The sequence below is a fragment of the Macaca nemestrina genome, chromosome 6 (assembly GCF_043159975.1).
Source record: "Macaca nemestrina isolate mMacNem1 chromosome 6, mMacNem.hap1, whole genome shotgun sequence".
Taxonomy (NCBI): domain Eukaryota; kingdom Metazoa; phylum Chordata; class Mammalia; order Primates; family Cercopithecidae; genus Macaca; species Macaca nemestrina.
In genome coordinates this window covers 64,242,597-64,270,425 of record NC_092130.1, presented here as the reverse complement: position 1 = coordinate 64,270,425, position 27,829 = coordinate 64,242,597, and the positions used below count along the sequence as shown (strand labels likewise).

Below are 27,829 nucleotides of genomic sequence, written 5' to 3'. Positions count from 1 at the left end.
ACCCAAAGTCATGATCAAGCCTAAGCTCAGAATCTTATCTTGAGAATCTATTTCCTAGAATTCTCTATAGTTGGTCAGGAAATCAGAAACCAAATTGGCTTTTTTGAATGAGAACTGTTTACAAGGAATTGGTATTGGAGAACCAAAATGACAAAAGAGTAAGGCCGAGATAACATCGAGACAGGAACTACAAGAAACAGCACTTCTAGGGCAGGGGTAACAAGGGAGGAGGTGGAGTTATTAGAACCTAGAAGCTGGTGTGGCTACTTCAGAATCTCAGAGACAGGGCTCAGCCCAGCCAGGATCCAGACCTTAAGGAGAGGGTCAACTTGACTGGGGCTGATGCCTCAAAAACTCAGAGGAAAGCCCCTTGGAGCTGGACTGATACCTCTGAGGAGGTGGCTCTGGCCAGCTGCTGCTGGTATCTCTGTGGGGAACTTACTAAGCTGGTCTGGGAGACTGAGGGAAGAATCCTGAGAACTGGAATCCAACAGCCACTGCCAGAAGGAAAAACCATTGCTGGGGTGATACCGACAGAAACTAGAAGCAAACAGGAAGGAGCAAGCAAGCCCCTTCTTTCTCTTCCAACCTTCCACATCCCTCGACAAGCCTGTTGGCAGAGCTGGCAAAGCTAAAATGTGGTTTACGTAGTCTGAGTCCTAACATCACAAAGCAGAGCATTAAAAGGTGGTTTTGGAACTGAGAGACAATGGCTTATTAACCAACTCAGGTCAGTATAATTGTTCTGATCTCAACACTTGGGGAAATAGGGGTTTAAGGTCACAGTGCTAGCAGAAGCAGAAGCTAGAATTTAAGACCCATGCTGTCTACTGCTAAACCCCATTCACCTTTGGGTTTTCCTTTTATTTATTAATTTAGGACATGGTTAAGATACTATTACACTCTGAGAAGCCTCTCTGAAAGCTTTAAAAAAAAAAATCTTCCATAAACCAGAAATAATATAGTGTCAAGTGGGAAGCTCCTGGAAATAACACGCAGTGCTTCATATAGAAATGGGTGTCCAAAACAAAGGAAAATTTCTAAGATAATTATCATAAGAATAGTTAAATTTGGACTTGTTCTAAAAAGAAACTTTAGGTAAATGCATTTAAATAGATTGTTGCATCTACTTTGCAAACATTATTTAGATATATTTTTAGGAGCTTATAGAAACTCTAAAATGACTAGCTTCATGCTGTCAAGTCACTATTTGTTTGGGTTTATAGTTGCATTGAAAAATTATAGACTGTGCAGGAATTACAACCTAGGGATATTTTTTTGATATAAATAAACTTTATTTGTAAAAATATAACCTAGAAATATGCTTACATTTCTCATGAAAGCTCATGTTAGCCGAAATGCTGTTTCCTATAGTTTCTGTAAACCATTATAACTATAAACCAGATTTAAATGAATCCAGTGTTTAAAATATGAGAAATTTAATATATCATAAATTCCAGTTTCAGATGTCAAATTTGTGAAAACATCTGTACTAAATTTATTGATGCATTTTGAATATTCTTATTGATGTTTTCCTTTAAAGGCAATTAAGACTTTTTTTTTTGCTTTTTATATGTTTTTCCATTTTTAATTTGCAACTCTCCTCTGAGCAGCCCTTTTCTCAGCAGTAAAATGAAACCACTGCATTAGGGGTTTTCTCTAGGGAAAACCAAGAGTGGAAGTATTTTATGGTTTTCATAAATGTTGATTAAGTATAGCCAGTTATTGACTATGTCAGCTACAAGGGGTGGGGCTACGCTGGGACAAAGAGAAGGACCAGCATGGCCCTTGCCTCCCATCCCATCCCCTGCTTTAAGTAGGAGAGATTCACTTTTGTTGGTTTCATACATTGAAGTTTATTTAGGAAAAAAAATGGTAAAAACATTGTCTGAAAACACATGGACTATATGGGCTCCAAAGCCCTCTCCAGATGTGACACCGCATTAATACACAGCTTGTCCACTTTTCGAGAATGTTTTGCACAGTCCAACTTGCCCTGCAGCCTCTGCAGGTCCCACACATCTTGCATATCACAAAGGCCCCTTCCTTTCCTCTGACACGACTCACCTTTGATTATAGCAGAGACAAACAAATCATACCTAATGGAGATGAAGATTCTGGAAGCAGTGTCCATTTTGGCTGATTCCTGGTCACTAAGATACATGCCCTTCACATGGCATTCTTCAAGTAGCAAGTTTTTTTTGTTTGTTTGTTTTTTTAACTGTTTTAATTCTGGATTAGGGATTCTGTGCCATCTGCTGGACATACTTATTTCACACATACAGGAGAGTTCTACATTATTCTTAGAAGTATTTTTAAAATATTAATACCTTTAAAAATTGTGAAATATATGCTTATTATAGGAAATGAGTAAATACAGGAAATGATAAAGTATAAAAAAAATCCAGAGATACCTACTATTAATATCTAACTGTTTTCTTACCTGCACATAAAAATGTGCTTTGTTTGGTTTTAGTTGTGGTTTTTATTTTAACACCAATTTGAGATCAACACTGCATTGATATACGTTATAGCAATAGCAGGAAGAGGGGATGCATTGCAAATGTAAGGTTCATGGAGAGGAAATGCTCTCAGTCACTGTTGTGTTTGTGAACCTTAAAGCTTGCATTGCCTATCATGCAAAGCAGGAATCTTATGCTCCAATTTAACAGAGCAAGGTAGAAGGAGAGGTAGGGATGGCGGAGTGGGTTAGAACCTGAAAAAAAAATGCCTTATATTGCTCAGACTCCTGGGAAACAGATCACTAAATTACTATTCACAGTGAAGAATGTGCCATTGATCCTTTCTATTAGTGGATATGCATGAGTACCAATGTGCTAGTTGCTGTGGCAGATGATGCCATAGAAATGAATAAGTCATATAGATCCTGCCTTGAAGTGGGAGAGGTCTGATAGGGGAGACAAGTGTGTAAATAACTGTGAACAAGCTTGCAAACATAGAAACAGAGGTGCTTATTCTAACTGAGCAGTGGGGATGATTACACAATGGTGATTTTAGACATACACTGGGGAAAGCGTAAGTGGGTCCTGGAAGTGGGAACATTCTAGCACTCTAGCTAGAATTTAGTGTCAGGGTAATGGAAGGATGCAGTGACAATGAGGCTGGGAGGGTAGAGTTTGGTCATGTCATGGAAGGCCTAAAATCTCACACTGAGGACCACAAAGTACCACAAAGGTTTTGGAGGAGGAAAGTGACACAATGCAGACAAGAATTTTAAGGAGAATAACTTCAGCAGCGAAGTGTGGAGATTGAAAGGACTTAAGGCAGGGAAACTAGGTTAGGTTAGAAGTTAGCCTGGGAAACATGGGGTGGGGAGGGCGGGTGTGAAAAAGATGAAAATTCAATGCACTGAGGAAATAGAGCACATTCTGAAAAACACAATCTATGACTAACTACTTCTAAAAAACAAAATTTAGACCCAGTTGTAAAAGAAATCTGAGAGCAAATACATGTTTCTGTGGATCTTTAACAGGAGGCAGAACCTTCCAAAATTAAGTGGCTTACCCTGAGAGGCCAAATCTGTAACACTTTGTAATTACAAGCCCCAGACAGCCTTTCAGGGAGTCCCTGGGGCCCAGAGGCGGCGGAGGAAATGAAGCAGAATGAGGAAATGCACAGAAAAATCGTGTTTGCTTTCTGGTGGCAGGGTGGGGGAAGAAGGTGGGTGGCAGTCAGCTCTGCAGTTACTGGTCTTGACCCATAAGAGGACAGGAAACATTTTAGACTCAGTTGTACCCCAGGAGGCAATGTAAGCCTGGGGCAGAGGGTCATGTCCTGAACAGGGTTTGGTGGGAAGGCTTCCAAGTCAACACACCTAACCACTTGCTCTCTTAAGCTCATCCACTCCTGATCCCCGGCCCTCTTCCTATAATCTTTCAACATATAGGTGTCTCGGAAAGGATGGCCTTCGTGCAAAGATCACAGATTGAACAGAAAGAACCAGAATGGGGTCTCTACAAAGGTACCAGGAAAATCAAATAGCCAGTAAGGGACACATAGAAGAACAAATACACTATAAAGCAGAACAAAAGACCAAAAATCTTCTCCATGGAACAAAAACATTAAGAAAACACTTCTTTGAAACAAGTGATCAGATCAAAGATAGAGATATGATAAAAGGAGAGATGATACAAAGCTGCGCAGGTAGGGAAAAACCTAATGAGATTTATATCCCCAAATACTTACATTAAGGGGAAAAAAAGAATGAAAACTAATGAGCTAACCATACATCTTAGAACAACAGAACATCAAAATATACTCAAAGTTCTTAGAAGAATATGACGTAGAAAAAAACAAGCTAAAACTCAGTTCTTTGAGAAGATGAGAAATCTCCGAGAGAAAAGGTACAAATAAACAGTGTTATGAATACATTACATAATTACAGATGCTGCAGACATCAATGATAACATGATGACATTATGAACAAATTTATGCCAATAAAGTTGAAAACTTAGAAGAAATGGTTACGTTCCTAGAAAAATATGATATACTAAACTGTCTCACAAATTTTAAAGCCCTCTGCATTCTCAGACCTGCTTTTGTAACAACAATGTGTATCAATCTTTCTTCTTAACAAATATGTTTCCACAACATTATTTTAATGACTACTTCATATCACATTATTTTGTTTTGACAATTAAGTTGCTGCCAAACTTTTTATTCTACCAACTTAGCAACTCGATGCCTGGCAATTAATACAAGATTTACTCTTGTAGCTAAATTTTTGCGAAGATCTTTATCTTTCCTTAGAATAAATTTCCCAAAGAGGAATTGCTGGGTCAAAGATAATGTCTATTTTAAAACTTTTGATATATACCAAATGGCTATATATAATTTCTATTATAGCCATTTGGTTTAATCACTCCTTTAATGCCTTCCCTTCACTCCTGTTATATACCAAATGGCCGTAATAGAAATTATATAATTTATATAGAATAATAGAAATTATAGCCATTTGGTATATAACAAGAGTGAAGGGAAGGCATTAAAGGAGTGATTAAAGAGTGACAGGAAGGCATTTCTGGAAAAGAGAATAAAGGCACATTTAGGTACAGCAAGAACAAAATGTGTCCTAAGACTGGGATGTAGTGTACGATATTAGTAAGTCAAATTAGTAACACAATATTAGCATAATAGTTGTGTTAAAAGTAGTAGTAAATATAATAGTAATAATAGTAAAATAAGGAAAATAATTTCTTTTAATATAAAACAATTAAACTGAACATTATATTCACTTATACCACTCTCTGTTTCAAATTAGAACTTGTGTAAAAAGTTTTTATGTTGTGCATCAAAAAACACAATAGAATATTTTTTAGAGAGGTTTTAGTTTTATAGAAAACATTGAACAAAAAGCACAGAGAATTCTCACGTATTCTCTTGTTATCCCCCAACAGTTTCCCTGATTATTAACATCACGCATTAGTATGGTACTTTTGTTATAATTCGTGAGCCAATATTGATAAAGTTCACAGTTTATATTAGGGTTTGTTCTTTGTCTATTGCATCCTATTCTATGGCTTTTGGCAAATGTATAATGACATATATCCACCACTGAAGTATCATACAGAATACTTTCACTGCTTTATTATTATTTTTCAATATATAAAAATATATGTATTTATTTACTGGCATATAAGGCATGCCAGTTCTACAAGGAAGTTTTGGGGGAAAACATTGAAGCAGTTTTTAATCCTATTTTTTGTTTTGTTTTTGTTTCTTTGTTTTTTTAATTGTTTTAATGATTTTCCAAAATGGATCTGCTGGAGGTCCTGAAATTGCATAACTCTGCTTACTCTCCTCTCTGTTGACTTTATTTCATTTGCCTGCTGGCAACAAAAACCATTTTTGTTACTGGGAATGATACTCATTAGAGTCTATATACACACACAGAAGCTACTGGAGTGCACTTTGCAGTTTAGCCATGTCAGAGCCCAGACAACCCTTAACACCCCCACTAGAGCACTCTGAAATCTGTAGATTTCTCCTACTTTAAACTCTTCCTCACAGCAGCTCCAGTCACTTAGAATGTCCTTCTCCCTCCCTCTTTACCTGAGTTTTCCCTGTGCATTTTTCAAGATTCACCAACTGGCATCTTTTCTAGTGAGTCTTTTTTAAAACAAATTTTTTTGAGACAGAGTCTCACTGTGTCACCCAAGCTGGAATGCACTGACTCAATCATGGCTCACTGCAGCCTCAACTTCCCAGGCTCAAGCGATCCTCCTGCCTCGGCCTCCTGAGTAGCTGTGATTACAGGCATGAGCCACCATGCTCGGCTATTTTTTTTATGTTTTGTAAAGATGGGGGTCTCACCATGTTGTCTAGGCTGGTCTCGAGTGTCTGGGTGCAGGCAATCCTCCCACCTTGGCCTCCCAATGTGCTGAGATTACAGGTGTGAGCCACAATGTCCGACCAGGAGTCTTTCTTGACACCTTGATTCCCAGGGACAGCACACTAGTCCCTCCACCCCCTCTGCCCCTCTCAGCTCCGCAGTGCCTTGAATACTTGTGATGCACATCTTGTACTTATTTGATTACATATCTTCTTCTTTTGGACCTGTGAGCACTTTGAAGAAAGGAACTGTGTCTTATTTGCCCTTTTATTATTGGCACATTGTCTGGCTCATTAAGAAGTATTGATTTGAAGGGCAGTGTGGACAGATACCCTTGAGTACATCCAGTGATGGAGCCACTGGTCCTGGCTAAGGTCTATAGTATTCTATATCAGTGCCATCCACTTCTGGACTCCCATGAAGACTCACACTAGAAAGTGTACCTTTTCAAAAATACAACTTGTAACACCTTCACAGTAGAATAGCAGCTTGATAAAACAGTAACCACAGCGAACCAGAAGTAATAGCACCCCGACAATAAGGGTTGTTCTTCTTGGAGCCTTTCAATTAGAGGATTGGAGCAGCCCAGTGAGAGCTTGTTCAATAAGTGCTAAGAAAGATGCTAACAGCTTTAGGAAGATAAAACTAGAGAGTTTCCTACTGTAGCCCCTCCCTGGATGCTTATAACTCCCAAAGCCAGCAACTTTTTAATTATTTCACAAGCCACACCCTGTATCATATAGGATTTATTAAAATTACTTGGCTAGAGTAAGAATTTTCTTATAATCCTTCTTCATTACATGAAGGATAGTATCCTACAAATACTCTTTGTACTCTGCTTTTTAAATTTAACAATATATTTTGGAAATTATCTTATACAACTCCATAAAAATCTTCCTTATTCTTTTTTTTTTAACAGATGTGTAGTACTACATGTTTATGGTACATGTGGATGTACCATATTTTTTTTTAAACTTTATTAAACTTTATTAAAGCAGTTAAACTTAGCATTAAATGGTACACCTATGAAGCAAGAGTTAAATATAAACACAGTCTAATCCTGTACACTTGTGATGGTGACAATCTTAAGTTGCTCACTTCTTTCCCATTTACCAATTCAGAGAAAAGCCCCTTTCCTATTTTCTCTCTCACCACTTTGCCTTGGCATCAAACTAGCCCTGCCTTGGGCTTCAGCTGCAGATCCTCCCCAGCCCTTCCTCCCAACTGGGCTGACTCCAGTCCCAGCCCCAGCTTCCGCCAATTGAGTGGGGTATGCAGGGTTGTGTCTGGCTTCCAGCATCTACCACCCCTTCAGAGCATCTTCCAACATGGGACAGGAGAGGAAGCTCACACTGCTTGGTCTGAACAGATTTAAGGAGGTTTTATCACAAAGCCCTGAAAACTACCTGAGCCTGCTTTCTCCTTGCAAAGGTGAGGAGGAGCAATGGAGGGGGTGGGGCAGGGGCTCTCAACTGAGGGCTCTAAATCACAGAGGGGGTAGACGCTGCCTTAGTCCTTCTCGCCACCCAGGGCCAGGCTTCTTGTAAGGAGCTTCCCTGGGCTGGAGGGGTCAGTGTGGAGACTGTGGGGGATTCCAGCTTCACTCTGTCTAGGAGCGTCTTCTTAAGGGCAGCTGGGGAGATCTTTTCTTGGTCGGCCATGGACTGTAGCTCTCGTGTTCGGATACAGGAGGCCTCAACTGCATTGATGAGCAGAGAGCGGAAGCCCCCACTCTCCAGAAAGTGCAGGGCGTGGATGGTGGCTCCCCCAGGGGAGCAGACATTGTCCTTGAGCTGGCATGGATGCTGCTCTGAGTCCAGCAGCATCTTGGCAGCTCCCAGCAAGGCCTGGGCCCCGAGTCGGACTGCCAGGCGCCGTGGCAAACCCATCTTCACCCCACCATCAGCCAATGCATCCAGAGCCATGAATGCATAGGCAGGCCCGCTGCCACTGAGCCCCGTGACGGCATCGATGAGGTCCTCTTCCACCTCAGTGCAGAAGCCCACGCTGCTCATGAGCTGCTCCAGGAGCTGCCCATCCTCCACCAGAGCATGGGTGCCCATGGCGTACACTGTAGCGCCTTCCCGCACTACCACAGGTGTGTTGGTCATGCAGCGAATCACTTTGGGGGCTGGCTGGAACGCCATCAGCTTCTTCTCCACAGAGCTGATGGTGACACCAGCCGCACAGGAGACCACGATGTGTCTGGCTTGTACATCGGCCCCAATCTCATCCAGAATGAAGGGGATGATATGTGGCTTCACGGCCAGAAACAGGACGTCGCTGTGCTTCACTGTCTCCTTGTTGCTGCGTGTCAGGTTCACACCCATCTTCCTGAGGGCCGACACCGTGGGCAGGTTCATTTCCGGAGAGCTGGCTATTATCTTGTGAGCCAACACGATACCTGCGGCCGTGAAGCCCCGCGCCAGAGCATAGGCCAGCTGGCCGGCTCCGATGATGCCCACGCTCATGGTCCGCGGCTCACACCTCCTGGCAGCCGCAGGAACCTCCTCAGCGCGGGCCCGGAAATGACGCTAGGGGAAGGGCGGACAGCGCCGTACCATAATTTTTTCAACCACTCTCCTATGTATGGGCAGTCTATAAACAATGCTGCAATGGATAAGCTTATGAGTTGTGTCACTTTTAAGTACAGAGTATATTCCAAATTAATAGATAGACACCTAAAAACTGGTAAAATAAATTTAGTTTGGGGCAAAAGTAATTGCAATTTTGCCATTGAAAGTAATGGCAAAAACTGCAATCACCTTTGTACCACCAACCTGATAATACCACTCACAACTCATAAGCGTGAAGATTTTACTTTCTGAGAACTAAAGGGTAAACTGAGGAGTGTTTTAGTATGTGAATCCTTCATTTGAAAAAGCAACCAATTTTACATTACATTCAACTTATTCTCTAAGAAACCTGAGAATATCTGAAGATGAAAAAATATAATTTTATAGCAAAAATCATGTCAGAAGTTCAATAATTTCTGGACTTGCAAATTTAATGAGGTATTATTACCTTTGAAAAATACTCTTCAGTCTTTTAAAAGGAAATTATCTTTTAAAAAGTGAGATAAAGTTCTCCTGAAGATTTATCAGTTAAACCATTATTTCAAAAACTATATTAAGTTTTGCTTGAGAAACTTGTAAATAGTACAGGATAATTATTTTGTATGACTTATTTTCTCACTTAAATTAGAAAAATAAAAGGAAGTAATGTTCAGTGCCGTGGTGCACTGTTATTTCCTGGCACTTTAATTTTAAAAAAACTTTAAGTTGGGACTTTTCTTGGTTGGTTACAAACCTTATCTGTTAGAAAATTTTCCTCTGTCTAGTTTTAAGAGCGTTGCTGTCTTTGCCCTCGGCCCTTGATGTGTTTGCTGTATTTCAGTGCTACTTTAGTACATTAGCTAAGACCTCCTTCTCCTGCTAATTGTCTAAAAGCGAAGTCAAACATTGTCCAAAGAATTTATTTTGTAGGAAATGATTGACTGTAGAAAAGTCTGGTAGGATTTTTACCAGCTTTGAATTTTATCACTCTGGAACTGGCAAGATGGAACACATTTTTAATTATGCAAAATTTGCTGTGTAATCTCAAAATATAGCAAAGGCTTGATACATAAGCAGTGGCTTAATACATAAAAGTTCAGGTCAAGTATATTTATTCTGGAACCACCTTAGGATTTTTGCATCATTGCCAGATGGGTTGCAAGCTCTTATAATTGAAGACTTTGTTTCCTTTCCTTGCTCTTTGCAGTAAAAGTAATTAGTAATGAAATGGCAGTTTTTACCCTATAATTCACAGGTGAACAGAGCAAGTATTAGCCTGCCAGTGAAGTGGGTTTTAATGACTCACAACATAATATCCAAATCCTGGTGGCAGAGGACAATGTTTAGAGGGTGGCAGGCCGGGCGCGGTGGCTCAAGCCTGTAATCCCAGCACTTTGGGAGGCCGAGACGGGCGGATCACGAGGTCAGGAGATCCAGACCATCCTGGCTAACACGGTGAAACCCCGTCTCTACTAAAAATACAAAAAACTAGCCGGGCGAGGTGGCGGGCGCCTATAGTCCCAGCTACTCAGGAGGCTGAGGCAGGAGAATGGCGCAAACCCGGGAGGCGGAGCTTGCAGTGAGCTGCGATCCGGCCACTGCACTCCAGCCCGGGCTACAGAGCAAGACTCCGTCTCAAAAAAAAAAAAAAAAAAATAGAGGGTGGCAATTTAGAGATTAGAATATGTCTTAGACACAGTTTATAAACATGGTTTAGTTTTCTCTTGGGAAAACAGCTTTTTCTTAAATGGCTTTAACATTTAAGAAAAACATTATATATGTGTGTGTATATATATGTGTGTGTGTGCGTAGTGCTATTAGTGCTATTTGCACTGAAGTACAAAATAGCAAAGGGGACAATTTGGTATTAATATTAGTTAAACTTTTGAAGTTGAGATATGAGACTGAACAGTAGAGTAAAAACTTAACTCTAGATTAACTGATTATTGTGAACGGAAGATGGGAGAGAAGGTGAACTCTCATAATCCGATTTCATATGATTTTAGAATAGAGTCATGGTGGAAGAGTGAGTTAAATTTACATCCATCCCCTCCTTCATTTTCTACCTCCCCTCATCCCAGCCATTATTATACAGGATTAAACTGTAGAAGCACCTTTGAGACCTTCTCATTTTCTCTTGAGGGTTCTATGGTTTCTCAGCAAAACAAAGGAAAGAAGGCAGTACAGTTTTCCTTTCTTTCCAGTATTCTTTCCTACTTTTTCATCCAACTTAAAGGTATGTATTCTTTCTCTTTACCACCCTACTAGTTCATCTTCACGAGGCAACTCACATTAAGAAGCAGGAAGTAATAGAACTGTGAAACTTCATCATTTGAAAGGTGCACCTTTACAAATGATGTATCCTAAACCCGATGCCCTCTGAGGCTGGTAGAGAAGGAAGAGGTAAAACAAGCCACATTACGTAGATTCTGAATATATATTGCTATATTAATGTGTTATACTTAAGAGTGAAAGACAATTGGAGTTCCTTTATTGCAGTGTAAATGAAAATAAAAATAAAAACTAAGAAATGAGCATAATAGGGCCATTGGGATTTGGAAGAAAGAACCGCCACACTTAAATATTTGAGATGAGTGCTTTTGAAGGATGTTTATCAGGAAAATGCTGAATATATTTACCAGGATAATGCTGAAAGTAGCACAGTATTCTGGTCTCATAGAAGAGTTTTCATCCTTTTCCACTCTCCATTAGTGGAGGAGGGTAAACAGACAGGGTTGGTTTTTTACAAACTTTAAAATTGCAGGAAATAATTTGAATGTATAATTCAAGAGATCCATGGTACAAATAAGGTGTAGTAGAGAGGCCCTTTTAGATGCTGATCTGTCAGTGACCCAGACAAGCCGTTTAAGGGAGTTGGTTTCAAAGTGATGCCAGACTGTAGCCTTTGTGGCATTAGCAATAGCAACTATTTGGTGGCATTGTGTTCCACAGATGATGAAATTCTCTGCTGAGTGCACTTTCAAATTATTTTAAATATACTGTATGTGTTTTCACATTGTTTCATATTGAGCCACAGAAGTGTGTGTGTGTGTGTGTGTAGGAAAATACAACTACAAACGTATCTCTAGTAATCTGTGGATATTGTAGATACAGTTGCTTCTAGAGTGTTAATATTGATTATCTAACAATGCTCTCAAAGGCTTAAATCAAAGTTACTTTTAATTCTAAAGGACAAATGGCAGTGGAGATTTTTTAGAGGTTATTGTCTTGTGGTTTTGAAAACAACTGAAACAGCTTGGAGAGGGCAGCAAGGGAATGACTTAATTGACAACCTGCACAGGTATCCTTTCTCTTTACCAGATATGCCCCTGGTGATATTGACTCATCCGTCAATTATCTCAGTGACCCATAAATTTAGCAAGTATAGGAACTCAGACTAGAGACCGAATGAGATTAAAATAGCTTGACTCACTTGTCTTGTATATATGTGTGTGTATCTTTCACTTCCAAATATATTCCAAGAGATATCTTACAGATAGTGTCCCTGAATAAGTGACATTATCTGCTATGAGTAAGAACAGAGACCAACTTTTAGGCTAGAATTTAAATGGAACTTTTCTTTCTTTGATAATTTGCTAGTGTCCATAGGGGTAATGATGGAAAATTATTCATTCTATCCCATGCAAGACACAATCAACTGATGTAAATTCAACTCTACCTGCCACGGCATCCTAAACATAAATGGAAGCAATAAATGTATGAGTGATTTTGCCTGGAGTTCCTCTCAATGACCTGTGCCTCAGAGTTAGTATGAAGATAGAGGTGTGGACCTGTGCCATTCCCTCAAGGGATGTGGTTCCTGAGGCCTCCACAGGATGAGCACCTTGCCAGGGTGTGGGATTCTGAGGCTTAAAAGTAAACATCATGTATCCATCATGGATAATTCAGCCATCATGGCTCCTATGTATAAGCCAGCTGCTTCATCTGATGCTGACCCTAAGGAATGATAATCTGTTCCAGTGCTAAAGAAATGCCTGGCTTTGTTGGGCTATTTCAATGTAGCATTTTCTGAAGGGATTTTCAAGGGTAATTTCATCTGTATATGACTGCTATTGACTTCACTGTGTCCTCTCCAAATTCATAATTGAAGCCTGAATTCCAGCATGACTATATTTAGAGATAGGGCCTTTGGGAGGTAATTAAGTTTAAATGAGGTCCTAGGGTGTGGACCTAATCTGATAGAATTGCTGGTCTTGTAAGAAGAGAAAAACAGCCTCTCTTTCTCCGTGTGCATACCAAGAAAAGGCCTTGTGAGGACTTAGCAAGAAGCAGGCACTCTGCAAGCCAGAAAGAGCCTGACCAAAAGCTGACTCAGTTGGCACCTTGATCTTGGACATCCCAGCCTCTAAAGCTATGAGAAATAAATGTCTGTTGTTTAAGCCACTCAGTCTGTGATATTTGTTATAGCAGCCTGAGAAGACTAGTATAGTGACTTTCTTCAGAATCCAATCCTGAAGTCAGACGTGGCTCATATGCCCTAAACAGGGGGCTTTTCTTTCCTAGTATACGCTTTGAGTGTCGTGTTACTGAAGAAGAGCTGAAGGAGGAAAACTTGAGATTATTTATAGTGCATCCTTTACTATTCCTTCCCCAGGCTTCTATGTAGAGATGGTAATCACCAATAAAATAAACCTTGGAGAAGTGTTTCATTCTTAAAAGGGCATAGTGTTGGGGGTCACCTAAATCTGAGATCCAAACTCATGCAGCCTGTTAGTATCTTTGTGACTCAGATCATCTTTCTGAGCCTTTGTTTCCTCAGCTGTAAAATACAGAAAATTGTACTGCTTAGGTTCAACAAGGTATGGACAGCTGTATAAAACTATGATTGGACAAAAATGTATGATCTAATGCTAATAGACCGAGTGGGGAAACCCAGCAAGTCCCATCTCTACATTCTCCCCGGCCCCTCTGAGCACGTGTTCCTTCCTTCTGGGTATAAGGCAGGACCCTCTGTGGAATGGGTCTTATGACCTACAGTCAAACAAGGTGGGTCAGATATTAATGATTTCTTTATGGTCAGTTTTTACACAGATGGGGTGGAGGGAAAGTTAGAGTAATACCTTAAGGTTTTATGACTGGCCTTGGAGAAAAGGGGTGCTGGTTTCTCTAACCCACCTTGGGGAAGAGGGATTCTAGTTTCTATGGCCAGACTCAAAAGAGAATGGGACTGAGAGAGAAGAGGGCCTAAGATAGAGAGAAAGTTTTGCTTCTGAGGCTATTTCTGAAGCCTTCATTTTGACAGATTGTTTTTAAAACCCCAACACTACCCAACATGCGTAATGAAGTGGTTGATTTCTATTCTGACCCAAGCTTCTTTTCTTTCCCCATACTGGTACTAAACAGTTGCCCCATCTTTAGAGTACACTTTGACCACCTCTGTTCTAGCAGTCTGTTTTAAAAGTCTAAGAGTCTGATGCTTGGGGGAGCCTCTTCTCTTTGTATTAGAACACTTTATGGCTCTTTCATAGGCAATCTGACATAATGTCAGGACAATTCAGTTTATTAACCCGATTTCACACTTTTTGTATCCCCATCAAATGCAATAGCTTAGCGTACATGTGGCCTGCTTGAAGATGAGCATCTTGTATAGTTTGAATGATCCTGAGCTGGGAACTGTTGTTTCTCATCACCATCATCAGTGGAGATGGTGGCAGTAGGTTCTCCCTGCCTTTTGGCAGTTCTTAATCTTATTTTTGTATCACAGATCTCTTTGGCAGACAGTGATATCTATGGACCATTTCTCAGAATGTTATTTTTAATTGTATAATATAAAACCTGTAAGTTAAGAAAGGAAACCAATTATACTGAAATATGCTTATCAAAATATTGTGACAGTAATATATGTGCCCAATTGTTAACACATCAAACAAGATCTAGTAGCATGTCTAAGAGCTGCTATTATCTTGAAGAAGTGGTGAACATAAGTAAAACTTTGACATCTATGGCAACTCTAGTGGGTTATGAAAATCTGTTTTCATACTCGACAATGTCACAGGTACTGCTAACACTACTGTGGTTTGTTGGTTACATTATAATAGAAGGAAACAGAAGAATTTCAGTTAGAAATTAGTGAAAATGAGTATGTACTTTTTACTCATTCAAGTTCAAGAACCCCCTGCATTCTCTGGTTAGGAATCCCTGCCTTGGGCATACCCAGTGAGAGAAAAGTTGGTGGGGGTTGTGGAGAGGGGTGCGTTCTGAAGCTTTTTACTACTTTTCCTGGGACAGGTATTTTGAGCTTGTAATAAAATCCAATGACAATTTCAGTCCCCAGTGAAATTTTATTGTAATTTCCTTTTGCTTTATTTGGAATACACAGAAGCAAGTTTTGCTCCTAACTTGCTTGTAGAGGCCTACAGTTCACTAAAGATTTAAACAAAGGTACATCAGGCATCATAAGATATTCACTTTCTCCCAGTTCAGTTAAGTCTATCTAATATATTTGCAGGAAAATTTCTTGTTTGCAAAGATGCTCGTAGTCTAATGGTCACATCTATTCCCATGAGGAGGAAAATTTGCTACATGAGGAAGCTAGAGGATTTGGGACCCCTTTCTGGGAATTTTATTGAAGAAGTTCCAAACAGCCCAAGAAAGAAAAGGATCTTTGTGAATCGGAAAGGTCTTCTTAGAGGAGGGAGCAGAAGCAGAGCTTAAAATTGAAAGATTTAGTTAGGTAAGAATTGGGAGGTCAATGGGAGTAATGGGATCAGGTAGCTTTGGTCCAAGTGTAGGTATGACAGAATATGAGCCTATAAAGTTTAAAGACAGCTATGATGAACCTTCACTGATATACCAGAGGGGTGGGATATTATTGGCAGAGAGGAGTCATTGAAGTATTTTAATAAGAATGAGATAAAGAGATTCCTGATTTCAGAATACTCGCAGGACTGGAATGTATTAAATGAATTATGGTGTCGGGGATGGGGAGATAATACAGTGTTTCTCTATTTATGGTCAGGTTACGTACTGATAAACTCAAAATATTTTTAAGTAGAAAGTGCATTTTTGGCATATGATATTTTCAATTTACTATGGGTTTATTTAGACATAGCCCATGGCAAATCAAGGAGCATGCTTTCACACCATCATAAAGTCAAAAAGTTCTAAGTCAAACCATCTTCAGTCAGGGACCATCTATATGGACAGTAGTTTTACCATCAGACTGCATGGAGAAAATTATACCTATTTTTCCTACCCTAGTATTTCCTTTAATTGCCTAATGATAAGGTTCATCTAGAGAACTTATTAATTATGCAGAATACCAGATTCTTTCCTGCAAATTACAACTGCAGTAGGTCTGAGATTCAGAAGAAAATTGGTGATTTTTGAAACAACTCCATATGATTTTTATCTTCTACAAGTTGAAAAATTCTTCATAGGAATGTTTGGCTGATCAGGTCTGACATTGCATGTGAGGATATCAAAGTAGAAACTGATGTAGACAAAGTGTAATTAATTAAATTTAATTAATTAATTTTTCTTTCCTTTTCAACTTTTATTTTAGAATCAGGAAGTACCTGTGCAGGTTTGTTACAGAAGTATATTGCATGATACTGAGGTTTGGATTATGATGGAACTCATTATCTTGGTAAAGAGCTAAGTACCAAATAGGTAGTTTTTCAGCCCTTGCCCTCCTTGCCCTTCCTTGCCATCTTTTAAATGTGTCCTTTCTTTCATTCATAATATGTTAAGCCAACAAATAGTTTGAAGGACCATAAAAGAAATATAAGTTGGCTATGAGAGGGCAGTAAGAAACTCCAGCAGCGCTATAAAACACCACATGTAAGTCTTTATGGCACTGTATTTTCCAATTAGAAATAGTTATTATAAATTACGTTTTTTCACAGCCCTAAGTATTTATGTAACATGCACAAAAAAGTAAATTAAAATTCTCCAAAATAATGGCAGTAGAAATTATGGCAGCAAATGCAAAGACTGAAAAGTCAAGATAAACAAAATTAAATTAACCATTGAGGCTTCAATGTGTTTATTTCATATATATATATGTGAATATATATATCTGCTTATGAATTCTATTAATGAATAGATGCATTTTAAAATAGCTGTTATTTACTTTTCCTGAGAACGACTGTTTGAATTTTATAAGGAGAAATAAAAAGGTGATTTTTTTTAAAAAATGTGAATATTGTATTTCTTTACTTTCAAGTTTTATTTTAGACACAGGGAGTACATATGCAGGTTTGTTACGGGGGATAATGCACCTAGGTAATGAGCATCGTACCCAATAGGTAGTTTTTCAACCCATTTCCCCCCATCCCAGTAGCTCCCAGTGTCTATTGTTGCCATCTTTCTGTCCATGTGTAACCAGGGTTTATCTCCCACATAAGTAAGAACATGCAGTATTTGGTTTTCTTTTTCCGTGTTAGTTCACTTCAGATAACGGCTTCCAACTGTATCCATGTCGCCCAAAAGAGATGATTTAGGTCTTTTTATGGCTGCATAGTATTCCATGGTGCATACTTACACACTGTTGGTGAGAATGTAAATTAGTCCAGTCACTGTCGAGAGCAGTTTGGAGATTTCCCATTGATAGAAATGGAATTTCCAATTGGTCAGCAATTGGAGGTGCTGCTCAATGAGTCAAGCCAACATGATAACACATAACTCTTAAGTTCCTTTGGTAGAAATGGTACCCTGTAGTCAGCATTGGTAGTACATGAGAGTCAGGGAAAACATCAGGGCTTGTGGAAGCTTCCTCTGGAGAGTGGTCTCTACTGATAGAACATTGCAGACCACCCCTGGGCTGTCACTCATGATTAGCATCTTGTGTGGGCTCCATCTCTCTCTCTCTCTCTCTCTCTCTCACACACACACACACACACACACACACACACACACACACACACCCTGTATATATACTACTGAAGTAATTTAGAAGAAGTTACAGGCATTTTAGCACTGGGGTTTTATGAAAAACTGATTACCATTTAGCACAAGTTGCGTTAGAAATTTATCAGAAAACTTGAATAAGGAGGTCAAGGCTTTGGGGAGTCACTGTGGGAATGATATATGAAGAGGTGTCAGCTGAAACCATGGGAGTGGATGAGCTTTTCACAACATTACTGGGTATGTATGGCATTAACATATCATACCTTTTCTTTCAAGAGTGTGTGTAAAGAAGGAAGAATGGAGTTCTAAAAACTCAGAGTCTTCTTAATCCTGCTTCAGAGAGGTTTATGATGCTAAGGACTGTCAAATGTACAGTTGATTTTCTCCTGGAACCCCTGGCAGAGGAGAGCCGCAGTAGAGTGGTCTGGGGGAGTTAGATGCAAGGTTTCACAGTGAGTGGGAGAAAAGGTGCTGGGAGTACAGATGCAGTCTGACTTTGAAAAAAGTGAGACGTGGAGGGAGAATAGAAAAGAATCACCAGATAAAGTTACTGGGAATAGATGATACTAATATGTTTCATTTTTTCCAATTACTTTTTTAGTGATCAGAAATGAGTGAACAATCAGAGAAAAACAATTCCATTCAAGAGGGACACACAGATCATAGTTTTCCTGAGAAGAACTGTCAAATTGGACAGAAACAACTGGTATGGCACACAGATGTTATGATTCCATGCTACTGGGGAGTGCTGCCTCGAGGATCTCTGAGATGCCCATGGATGTAGGTGGGAAGGTGGGCCCAGGCAGGTCTTCACAGGGAGGAGCTCTGCCGCCCAGGCTGATAGAGCTTTCCCTCCACCCCACTGCTCAGTGCGGGCTGCTCTCGCCTCACCTATCTCCTCTCCACCTCCTGTGTACCCTGATTTTTAGCCCAGTGTTCTGTATAGTAAAATTCTGCTTTTTGTGGGGAATATATACAGATGTTTTTATTTAATGAATCTTTATTTTGTTCTTATTATGTCATGTTATGGCTCTAAAACTGTATGTATTAACTCATCTAATCCTTTTCACACCATACTATTCTTAACTCTATTTTACAAAGGGAGAAACTGGGGCCTAGAGACATAGGAATTTGCTCAAGGGCCACCACTAGTACGTGGCAGAGCCAAGGCTTGAGCACAGGCAGATGACCCTGCATCTCTATTCTTAACCTTGCTGTGCTACTTACAATAGTAATCGATGGTACTAAGTTGTACATATTTCATAACCATACCTAATGCAGAACAGTTTAAGTTTATGAAACAAACCCATACACAGATACCAAGATGAAATTTAAAAGAAACATGGTATTATTTTAGACTGACTAAATGGTATTAAACTAAATAAACTGCAGAAAAGCCCATGACATTCTGTTACTAATTTGTTACATTGAAATTCCTATATTGAAAGGTTCCCTTTTGTTTCCAGGTGGAGTATTTCATGTATATGTCAGCCTATATGTTTTTGTGCTTCCAAGATTATTTTCTTCTATAATCCTTCAAAAGAGCATTTTCTTCCCTGATGACATGTGCTGCATGTTCACAATAAGTTATCAGTACAATATTCGATTGAAGCATTTTGTTGTTTGTCTTCCAGCTCAGGCCCCATTTAATTTCTAATTGTCTTTCAGCTCAGGCCCCATTTAATTTCTAATTACAGTGGCTCACACCCGTAATCCCAGCGCTTTGAGAGCCCAAAGTAGATCCCTTGAGCCCAGGAATTCAAGGCCAGCCTGGGCAACATGGTGAAACCCCATCTGTACTGCATATGTACACAAAAATTAGCCAAGCATTGTGGTGCGTCCTGTAGTCCCACCCACATGGGAGGCTGAGGTGGGAGGATCACTTGAGCCCGGGGGGAATGAGGCTGCAGTGAGCCATAATCATGCCATAGCACTCCAGCCTGGGTGACAGAGCAAGACCCTATCTCAAAAAAAAAAAAAAAAACTCCAGAGACTTTTCAAAATGTCCCCCTATGCCCTAGAAAGTCATCCTAGCAATATTTCTCTTGTTCCAATCTGGCTTTGACTGAAAGTCAGTCCTTCAGGTGGCTGAGTTCTGAATGGGAGCCCCACGTGGAGGCCAGTCCTGGGTAGGGAGTAGCTCCGAAACGCGTCCCAGGGCACTGAAGGGGAGTGCTGGATCTACTCTGGGTTCTCACTGTGGTTTGAGACACTACATGGGCTTCTTTAGCTAACAGCTGAGGAAGGGCCTCTACTCCTTTGTCCTTACTCACATCAAGTGCTAGTTCTGATGTGCATCGCCATCAAATTTGGAAAGCTGAGTGCCGTTTTGCAGTTTTAAAGAGAATTCGTCTATTTCCCTTGATTGTTTTTCACATTTTATTTTATGAGTGTTATACTATTTCTTTATTCAGAAAGAATGGCCCAACTTGAGAAAATTTATACCATCTTTTGAAACTTAATTGGATTAAACCGTTTATTTCTTTGTGTAAAACATATATACTTTCATGCCATTATGGTGAAAGTTACAGAAAGTTCATTTTGGGGAAAAGTAAAACTTAAAACTATCTGATTCTTACTACTAATACATTTTATTTGTTTAATAGCAACAAATAGAGCGGCAGTTAAAATGCTTGGCATTTCAAAACCCTGGACCACAGGTAGCAGACTTTAATCCTGAAACAAGGCAGCAGAAAAAGAAAGCCCGGATGTCAAAGATGAATGAATATTTTTCTACAAAATACAAGTAAGATTCTGACTTATTATATTTGGTCTGTGGGATTATGAAATGCATGAGTTCTCCTTGACAAAGCAATTAAAGGTTCCCTCTTTTTATAATTTATTATTTAAAAATATCTCTTCTAAAATACAATAGTATCCATGTGTCTGGACGTTAGCAACCTTAAGAAACAGAAAAATAGACTATAATCCCGATTTAGGAATCAATTTCTTTTAAAAAGGCTTCAATAGCCCTGTAATAGAGTAATGGCTTTAGTAGGAAAGATGATTTAAAAGTAACGAAGATGTATCATTAGAAGGATAAATAATATAACCATGGGAATGAATTCGGGATATCAAATGGGCACAGCACTTTCATCAAGTACAATGATTGTTAGCACATCCTAAGTATAAACTAAGCAAACTGGCTGGGCGCGGTGTCTCACGCCTGTAATTCCAGTACTTTGGGAGGCCAAAGTGGGTGGATCACTAGGTCAGGAGATCCAGACCATCCTGGCTAACATGGTGAAACCCCATCTCTACTAAAAATACAAAAAATTAGCTGGGCATGGTGGCACGCGCCTGTAATCCCAGCTACTTGGGAGGCTGAGGCAGGAGAATCGCTTGAACCTGAGAGGAGGCGGAGGTTGCAGTGAGCAGAGATCACACCACTGCACTCCAGCCTGGGTGACAGAGCAAGACTGCATCTCCACAAAAAAAATTAATTAATTAATTAATAATAATAATAAACTAAGCAAACTATAAAGGAAAAGGATAAATTTGACTATATTAAAATTAATATGCCCATTAAAACTCCATAAAAACACTGAAAGACACATCATAAAGTAGAAGTTATTTGTAATATAAAAAATCAGTATCCAAAATATATGAAGAATCTTACAAGTCAATAAGAAAACTATAAATATCCTAATAGAAAAATTAATAAACTGATAAACGCATTTCATAGAAGAAACAACAAATAAACATTCAGGATATAGAACCTCATCAGCACATGCAGAGAAGTGCCATACTCCCCAGGGAGTCAGAATTTAGTCTGTCGACATCAAAGCTGATGAAGCTATGGGATATAAATTAAGTGTAAAACGCTACAACCACTATTTAAAAACAGCTTAGTGTTACCTATGTGCCTTATGACCTAACATCTTCACTCCTGAGTATATATTAATATCTGGAAAAAGTCTAATACACGTATAGGGAAATATGTTTAAGAAGTTTCATGGCATCACTGAAATAGCAAAGAAAATAAACTGTTAATAATCCAAATGTCCATCAACAATGGAAAAGATAAATAACTTGTGGTATATTTATACAGTGGAATACATATAGAAGTGAAAATATTTGAACAGCTACATGTACCATCATGGAAGAATCTCAACTCATGACCAGAATAACAAAGAAAATTACAAAAGAAAAATCACAATATGTTTAGGGACACCTACATATGTCTCATAACTAAAAGCAAAACAAGGAAGTGACTTTTATAACATCAACGTACAGTTCCTTTCTGAGGGGAGGGTAGAGGGATGCAATGGGTGGGGAATGAAGAGGACTTCACAGCTGTAACACTCTTTTGTTAAGCTGGACAGTGGGCACACCGGTTTGTTTTATTCTTCTTTATCTATGCATGTAGTGTATATATTTTGCATGCTTTGATGTGTATAATTCAGGATTTTACCAAAAAAAAAAAAAAAGCATCAAATAGGCAGGAAACCATAAAACCTTACCAACACAGGAGAGTATTTGAGTTAAGGCAAAGGGAGGACAGAATCTGACCTGTGCTATAGGTTAGTTTCAGGACCATCTACTCCATCATTCTTATAATAGATTTAAAATATCCTCTTCTGCTAAATTTCCTGGGGGGTGCTTAGGAAGAGTTTCATTCCACAAATAAAGCACTTCAAATGTGAATCTTCATTAGAAGGCATTCTTGCTAAAGCGTGATCATCAGGCAGCAAGTACACATAACGACTAATCAATCCTTTCCCTTCCCTGCATTCTTAGGAAAGGGAAGAGGATGGAACGATATTACTTAGCTGAATAGAAGCAGTGGAGGTATTGTGCCTGCTTGGGGACAAAGGGTTCAGGAGTATTATATATAATTTTGTCATACTAGCTTGGGACCACCAGTCATTTGGACTCCAGTGGTAATAATGGCTAAAAGTTATACAGAGGTATTTTTGTTACTCTCAGGTTTTGAAGCAACTCAGTTTTGAAGGATTTATTTCAAAATGGTTAGGTTTGAGAATGTGGTAGGATTCCTGTGAAAGTCCTTTGTCCCTGGCCATGTTGTAGAGGCTGACAGAGAAAGTCTGGACTCTGCACTGTCCTCTGGGACAGAGCATCTCACCTTCGCTCAGAGATTATGATGTATGATCCTCCATTCCTGATCACCTCCTTTCTGCCTCCACACTGGGTAAAAAGCAGAATCAGAAAGGAACAGAAGAAATGGCACTTGGAGACTGTTAGCAAAGGTGCTTTTCTTTCTTTAAATGATTATGGTGTAGTAACTGACAGTTCTAATTTTAGGTAACAAAAATGTGGTAGTTGCATTTGGCATGGTGCTTTTAAGAAAAAAAAAATAATTTGTTAGGGAAAAGTCCATCAAGAATGGTAATATTTTAAAGAAAACTTTGGAGCAATTTGTTGGAGGAAGTTTTAGTTCGCTATTCCTCATAATTTTCTTAGGTAGATCGCTGCATTTCCCAGCAATGCTAGAAAAATGAAGTGTTACTCTAGATGACAAGCCTGGCTGCACTGGAAGTTGTTTGATCTCATATTGACTGAATTTCCCATGATGTCACTGCCATCGAATATTCTGGAGTGTTTCTGGTAATCTCTGGAATTCTGGTCCAGCGTAGCAATGTTTCTAGTAATCTCTGGAGTTCTGGCTCAGGGTAAAATAGTCACGTGTATGATGTTTATTGTACACTCATTTATTCTCAATGTTGAGGATGATTGCACTGTCATGTTAATGTCATGCTTTTCCTTTGTAGAGTAATGAGGAAGTACGACAAAAGTGGCAGGCTCCTCTGTAATAATGTTGACCTGTGTGATTGTCTAGAGAAGAATTGCCTGGGCTGCTTCTACCCATGCCCCAAGTGTAACTCCAACAAGTGTGGGCCCGAATGCCGCTGCAACCGACGGTGGGTTTACGATGCCATCGTCACCGAGTCTGGAGAGGTCATCAGCACGCTGCCATTTAATGTTCCTGACTAGGTGTTCTTGCATATGGAATGATTTGTTTCTTCTTCTTATACATTTAAGTCAACCTCTTTCTCTTGGGTGAATTTTAGGGCTTGGGGGAAATATTGAAAAAAACATACTGAAGACTCATGTTCTGTCAAGCCCCAGAACAATGTAGAATGGGCAATAATTCTGTAACCTTCTTAACTGTGTCAACAAGTTTCAAGTTCCTTAACTTACAACTGAAGAATGTAACAATGGAGGGATCAGCATTTCTCATCAGCACCCTCATCTCTACTCTGCCTTCAAATTAAAACTCTCTTCCCTCTTTGCTGATATCTGAGAAAATGTAGCTTTAAGATTTTCAAAACTCTGTGGCTGAGAGCTTTTCTTACATGGAACATAGAATCTTAAATTTATAATATCTAGTTATCCTTAGAATCTTATACATCACTAGCTGTAAATCAGAATTGACATTTGAATTAAAAAAAACAAACAAACCTGTGACTGCACTGTATACCCATAGTGTCATTTTTTATTGTTCATGTTTTAATAACATAAAAGTGAAATTTAGTAATACTTGGTAGTATTTTTAATCATTAAAAATTTGTATTGTACTTGTAAAATTGAGAAGTCAGGAATTTAATATCCTAAAAGCCAGGAGTTTACATATTTCTTATTTCAGAAATAGTATTTCAGGATTTTTTCATAGAGAGGAAACAAGTTATACAAAAATGATTTTCTGTATGTTTGCTAATTGAGTCTGTTGATAAGCAATTGACTAGATACATGATGTGGTCTTTTCAATTCTGATACATTGTCAGAGCTATAAAAATTGAATTCAGCTTTCTTTGAATTCATTTTTTTTATGACAGTCTTTTTTTAACCCTAAGTCAGTGGTTCTCATTCATCAGAATTGCCTGGAAGACTTGTCAAAACATAGATTTGTGTGGACCCACACTCAGAATCTGGGCCAGAGCTCAACCATCTGTTCCATGTTCCCAGGTGATGTTGATGCTGCTGATGTGGGAACCACACTTTGAGAACCACTTCTCTAAATTATTTTAGATACATAATGTAAGGAAGTATTTAAACCTCATTGACTATGATACTGCCACGGCACAAAGCTGGAAGTATTTAAATAAAGTAATGTAACAAAAATTTAAAAGTAAATAAGAGCATTTAAGTTTTAAAATAAATTAGAAATATTATAGAGGGGTTTTTTGTTGTTGTTTCTTCTTCTTCTTTTTTTTTTTTTTTTTAGATGGAGTTTCCCTTTGTCACCCAGGCTGCAGTGCAGTAGCGCAGTCTCGGTTCACTGCAACCCCCGCCTCTGTGACTCAAGCCATTCTCGTGCCTCAGCCTCTCAAGTGCCTGGGATTACAGGCTTGCACCACCATGCCTGGTTAATTTTTGTATTTGTATTAGAGATGGAGTTTCACCATGTTGACCAGGCTGGTCTCAAACTCCTGACCTCAAGTGATCAGATCGCCTCACCTCCTAAAGTGCTGGGATTAGAGGTGTGAGCAACTGTGACCAGCCTTTTATAAATAGAGTTTTCAGGATTTATTTTTCCTTCATAATCAGTTTTTAACACTCACTTCTGCACAATCTACTTGTGCCAGGGAACATTTCTGACAATTCTGGATTTGTTGCTTAACGTACGCTTCAGGACTAAAATAAGCAAAGTCCTAAAAGTAATGGTGTGACTAAGTATACCTGTCCACAGAGCAAGAGAACTTACATTCTTCTGCATCATTCTCCATAGAATTAACTGAGTTTTCCAGATTCCACTTACTTTTACTGAGCATACACTGTGAACTAAACATTGTGTTAACACAGTAATGAATTGCATTACCTTTAACAGTCACAGTCCAGTAAGGAAGACATAAAATCAAATTACTCAACTCACATCCTTTGAAATGCTCACCAGGAATGTGCAGCCCGGAAACCAGTAAAAACAAGCAGGGCCTTTTTCAGTTTATATCTTGTTTTATTTTTGAGAATAATTATTATTTTGTAATTGGCAGACCAAATGCATTTATTACTTCTTCATTTTAAAGTCATATAATCTTAGAGCCAAGAAGAGCCTTCTAGCTCATCCATATAGTGAATTAGTCGACAAATACTAACAGAGAGACTGCTCTGTGACAGGCAGCAGGCTAGGTGCAGGGGATCAGGCAGTGAACAAAATCTGCCTGGCACCTGTCTTCATGGGGTTTGTGGACTACGGCCAAACTCTTTTTGTTTTTTGTTGTTTTTGTACCTTTGCCACTGAGGAGATTTAGACCCAGTGAGATTACATGACTCAGGTAAGCACGCACAGAAGAACTGGCAGCCCTGGTGTTTTGAACACTAAGACTAGGTCAGAGTTCTTTCAATGATGCCACGTATTTCCTACACTGCACTCATTAAGTGCTTTTAATATAATACACATTCCTAAGACGCATCCCAAACCTCAGGAATCAGAACCTGTAGGAATGAGACCTGGGATTCCATAATTTTAAACAAGCATTGCCGTTAAGTCTCATGATCTGATACATCTGAGAAACACTGCCCTATATCATCAGTTGTCCAATTTTCATGCTAAAAAATAATCCTAGGCAAATTAGCGTTAAACCCTCCTTCCTTTCTGTCTCCTCTTGTCACTCAGTCTTAAGGATTAGATAAAGGAATCTCGTTTAAAATGATCTGGCTTAAAAAGTGTGTTGAAAAATTATGTTGGTAAATTTTCCAAGTAAGGCAAAAAATAAAGTAAAAACCTGCATAATTAACTAAGCAGACACCCTAATACTGCTATTATGGAAGCCTAGTACATTTGATGAAGTACAGTTTCAGAAATCAGGCTATTTCTTCTTGATCTAATGCCACTTCAATGTATTTTTTAAAAGTCTCTTGCAATAAATAATTATTACAAAAATAAATTTATATGAATTGTCCAAAACTTATTTTGCAAGTGTATAATTTTTATCACAAAGTGAATAAAGCTCTTTAGCTATTTGAACTAAATTCAGATTAACAAGGAATGCAACTGTACTATCTGATTACATTACCCAAGGAAATTGTCTTGTCAGTGTGATAGGACTTTATTCTGCTCGGCTATCTTTCAATGCTGACAGCATGTCTTCATGAATATGTATAAAATGGAAGGAAACCTATTTTACAAAAGGTTATTTAAATTAAACCAGTACATACCAAAGGATTTAAACAAATTATCCTGTGCCCAATGATGCAAGCATTTTGGACTAGAATGCCATATCACGTCAATTTGTGTGACAACTTTGAGTGTAATTTGTAAGAGTTACAGAATATCTGTACACTGTCTGAGATAATCCTTCTGTACCTCCCCTTCCAGCTACCCCCACCCAAGACACAACATCCTGGATCCATTGCAGGTATAGATGTTGGGATGCTAACTCACAGAAAAATCATTTAACATCTATTTTTATAAAAGTGAACAATGCCATTTTGGATAGTCTGTGGATGTCATAGACGGTAGTTATGTAATGAAAGCTTTGGACATTTTTAAACATTTACACATGCAAGGCTTCAGTGTTTGGCCATGTAGGGACATTTGCTACTTAAGGGTAGACCATGTATTGACATTTACTTTGTGTTAGACATTGTGTGCTTTAGGTTGGTTCATATTATTGTATAAAATACTTTTTAAAAAAATCCCTGTGTGTCCTCTCTCTTCTGTCTACTTTTTCTTTTTTCCTTCATTCTCTGTAACATTCTTTACATGCTCTGGAACATGCTCTACGCTTTCCTGCCACAGACCCTGCAACACGCTCTTTACTCTGCCAAAAACATTCTCCTTTCTGAATGAAACATCATTCTTCTGATGTCTGTAACAGCAGAAGATAGTTTTGAGGTTACTTAGGACAATAGTCTCTATATATGATTTAACACACACAGTTTTTCTACTACTTTTTCCTTTTCAGAACCTATATTTTAATCCTGGACTTAGAATATTCTTTTTAATGTTCACAGATTCCTAAAATTCTGTATTTTTCTTCACTCTGTGGAAAGGAAATGACACTCTTATTACTATTCATGTCTAATAAACAATGTATTACTTAAGATGCATATTCAATTTGAAAAATGTTTCTTTTGTGTTTATAATTTG

The 27,829-nt window shown here is 38.8% G+C and overlaps 2 protein-coding genes and 1 long non-coding RNA gene across 4 annotated transcripts in view; 1 reads left to right on the top strand and 2 right to left on the bottom strand.

The window, feature by feature from the left end:
* The window catches only part of LOC105500007 (uncharacterized), a 68,917-nt gene that overhangs the window by 18,865 nt on the left and 22,223 nt on the right, over positions 1 to 27,829 (bottom strand). The window lies entirely within an intron of this gene.
* LOC105500006 (ARF like GTPase 14 effector protein like) lies at positions 87 to 27,264 on the top strand. Its single transcript, XM_011772911.3, has 4 exons — positions 87 to 730; positions 18,380 to 18,484; positions 20,385 to 20,524; positions 23,511 to 27,264. The coding sequence occupies exons 2-4, from the start codon at positions 18,389 to 18,391 to the stop codon at positions 23,731 to 23,733; spliced, it is 459 nt and encodes a 152-aa protein (XP_011771213.1). The 5' UTR covers positions 87 to 730; positions 18,380 to 18,388; the 3' UTR covers positions 23,734 to 27,264.
* On the bottom strand, positions 7,324 to 8,912 carry LOC105500005 (pyrroline-5-carboxylate reductase 2). Its single transcript, XM_011772910.2, is given in 2 exon segments — positions 7,324 to 7,917; positions 7,920 to 8,912. Coding segments are annotated over 2 exon segments (960 nt in total). The 5' UTR covers positions 8,824 to 8,912; the 3' UTR covers positions 7,324 to 7,861.

Excerpts from the sequence above, each read along its gene's own strand:
- LOC105500006 (XM_011772911.3), top strand. The coding sequence starts at position 18,389 with ATGAGTGAACAATCAGAGAAAAACAATTCCATTCAAGAGGGACACACA. Across the intron at positions 18,485-20,384 it reads AAATTGGACAGAAACAACTG|CAACAAATAGAGCGGCAGTT; the intron begins GTATGGCACACA and ends TTTGTTTAATAG. Across the intron at positions 20,525-23,510 it reads TATTTTTCTACAAAATACAA|AGTAATGAGGAAGTACGACA; the intron begins GTAAGATTCTGA and ends TTTCCTTTGTAG.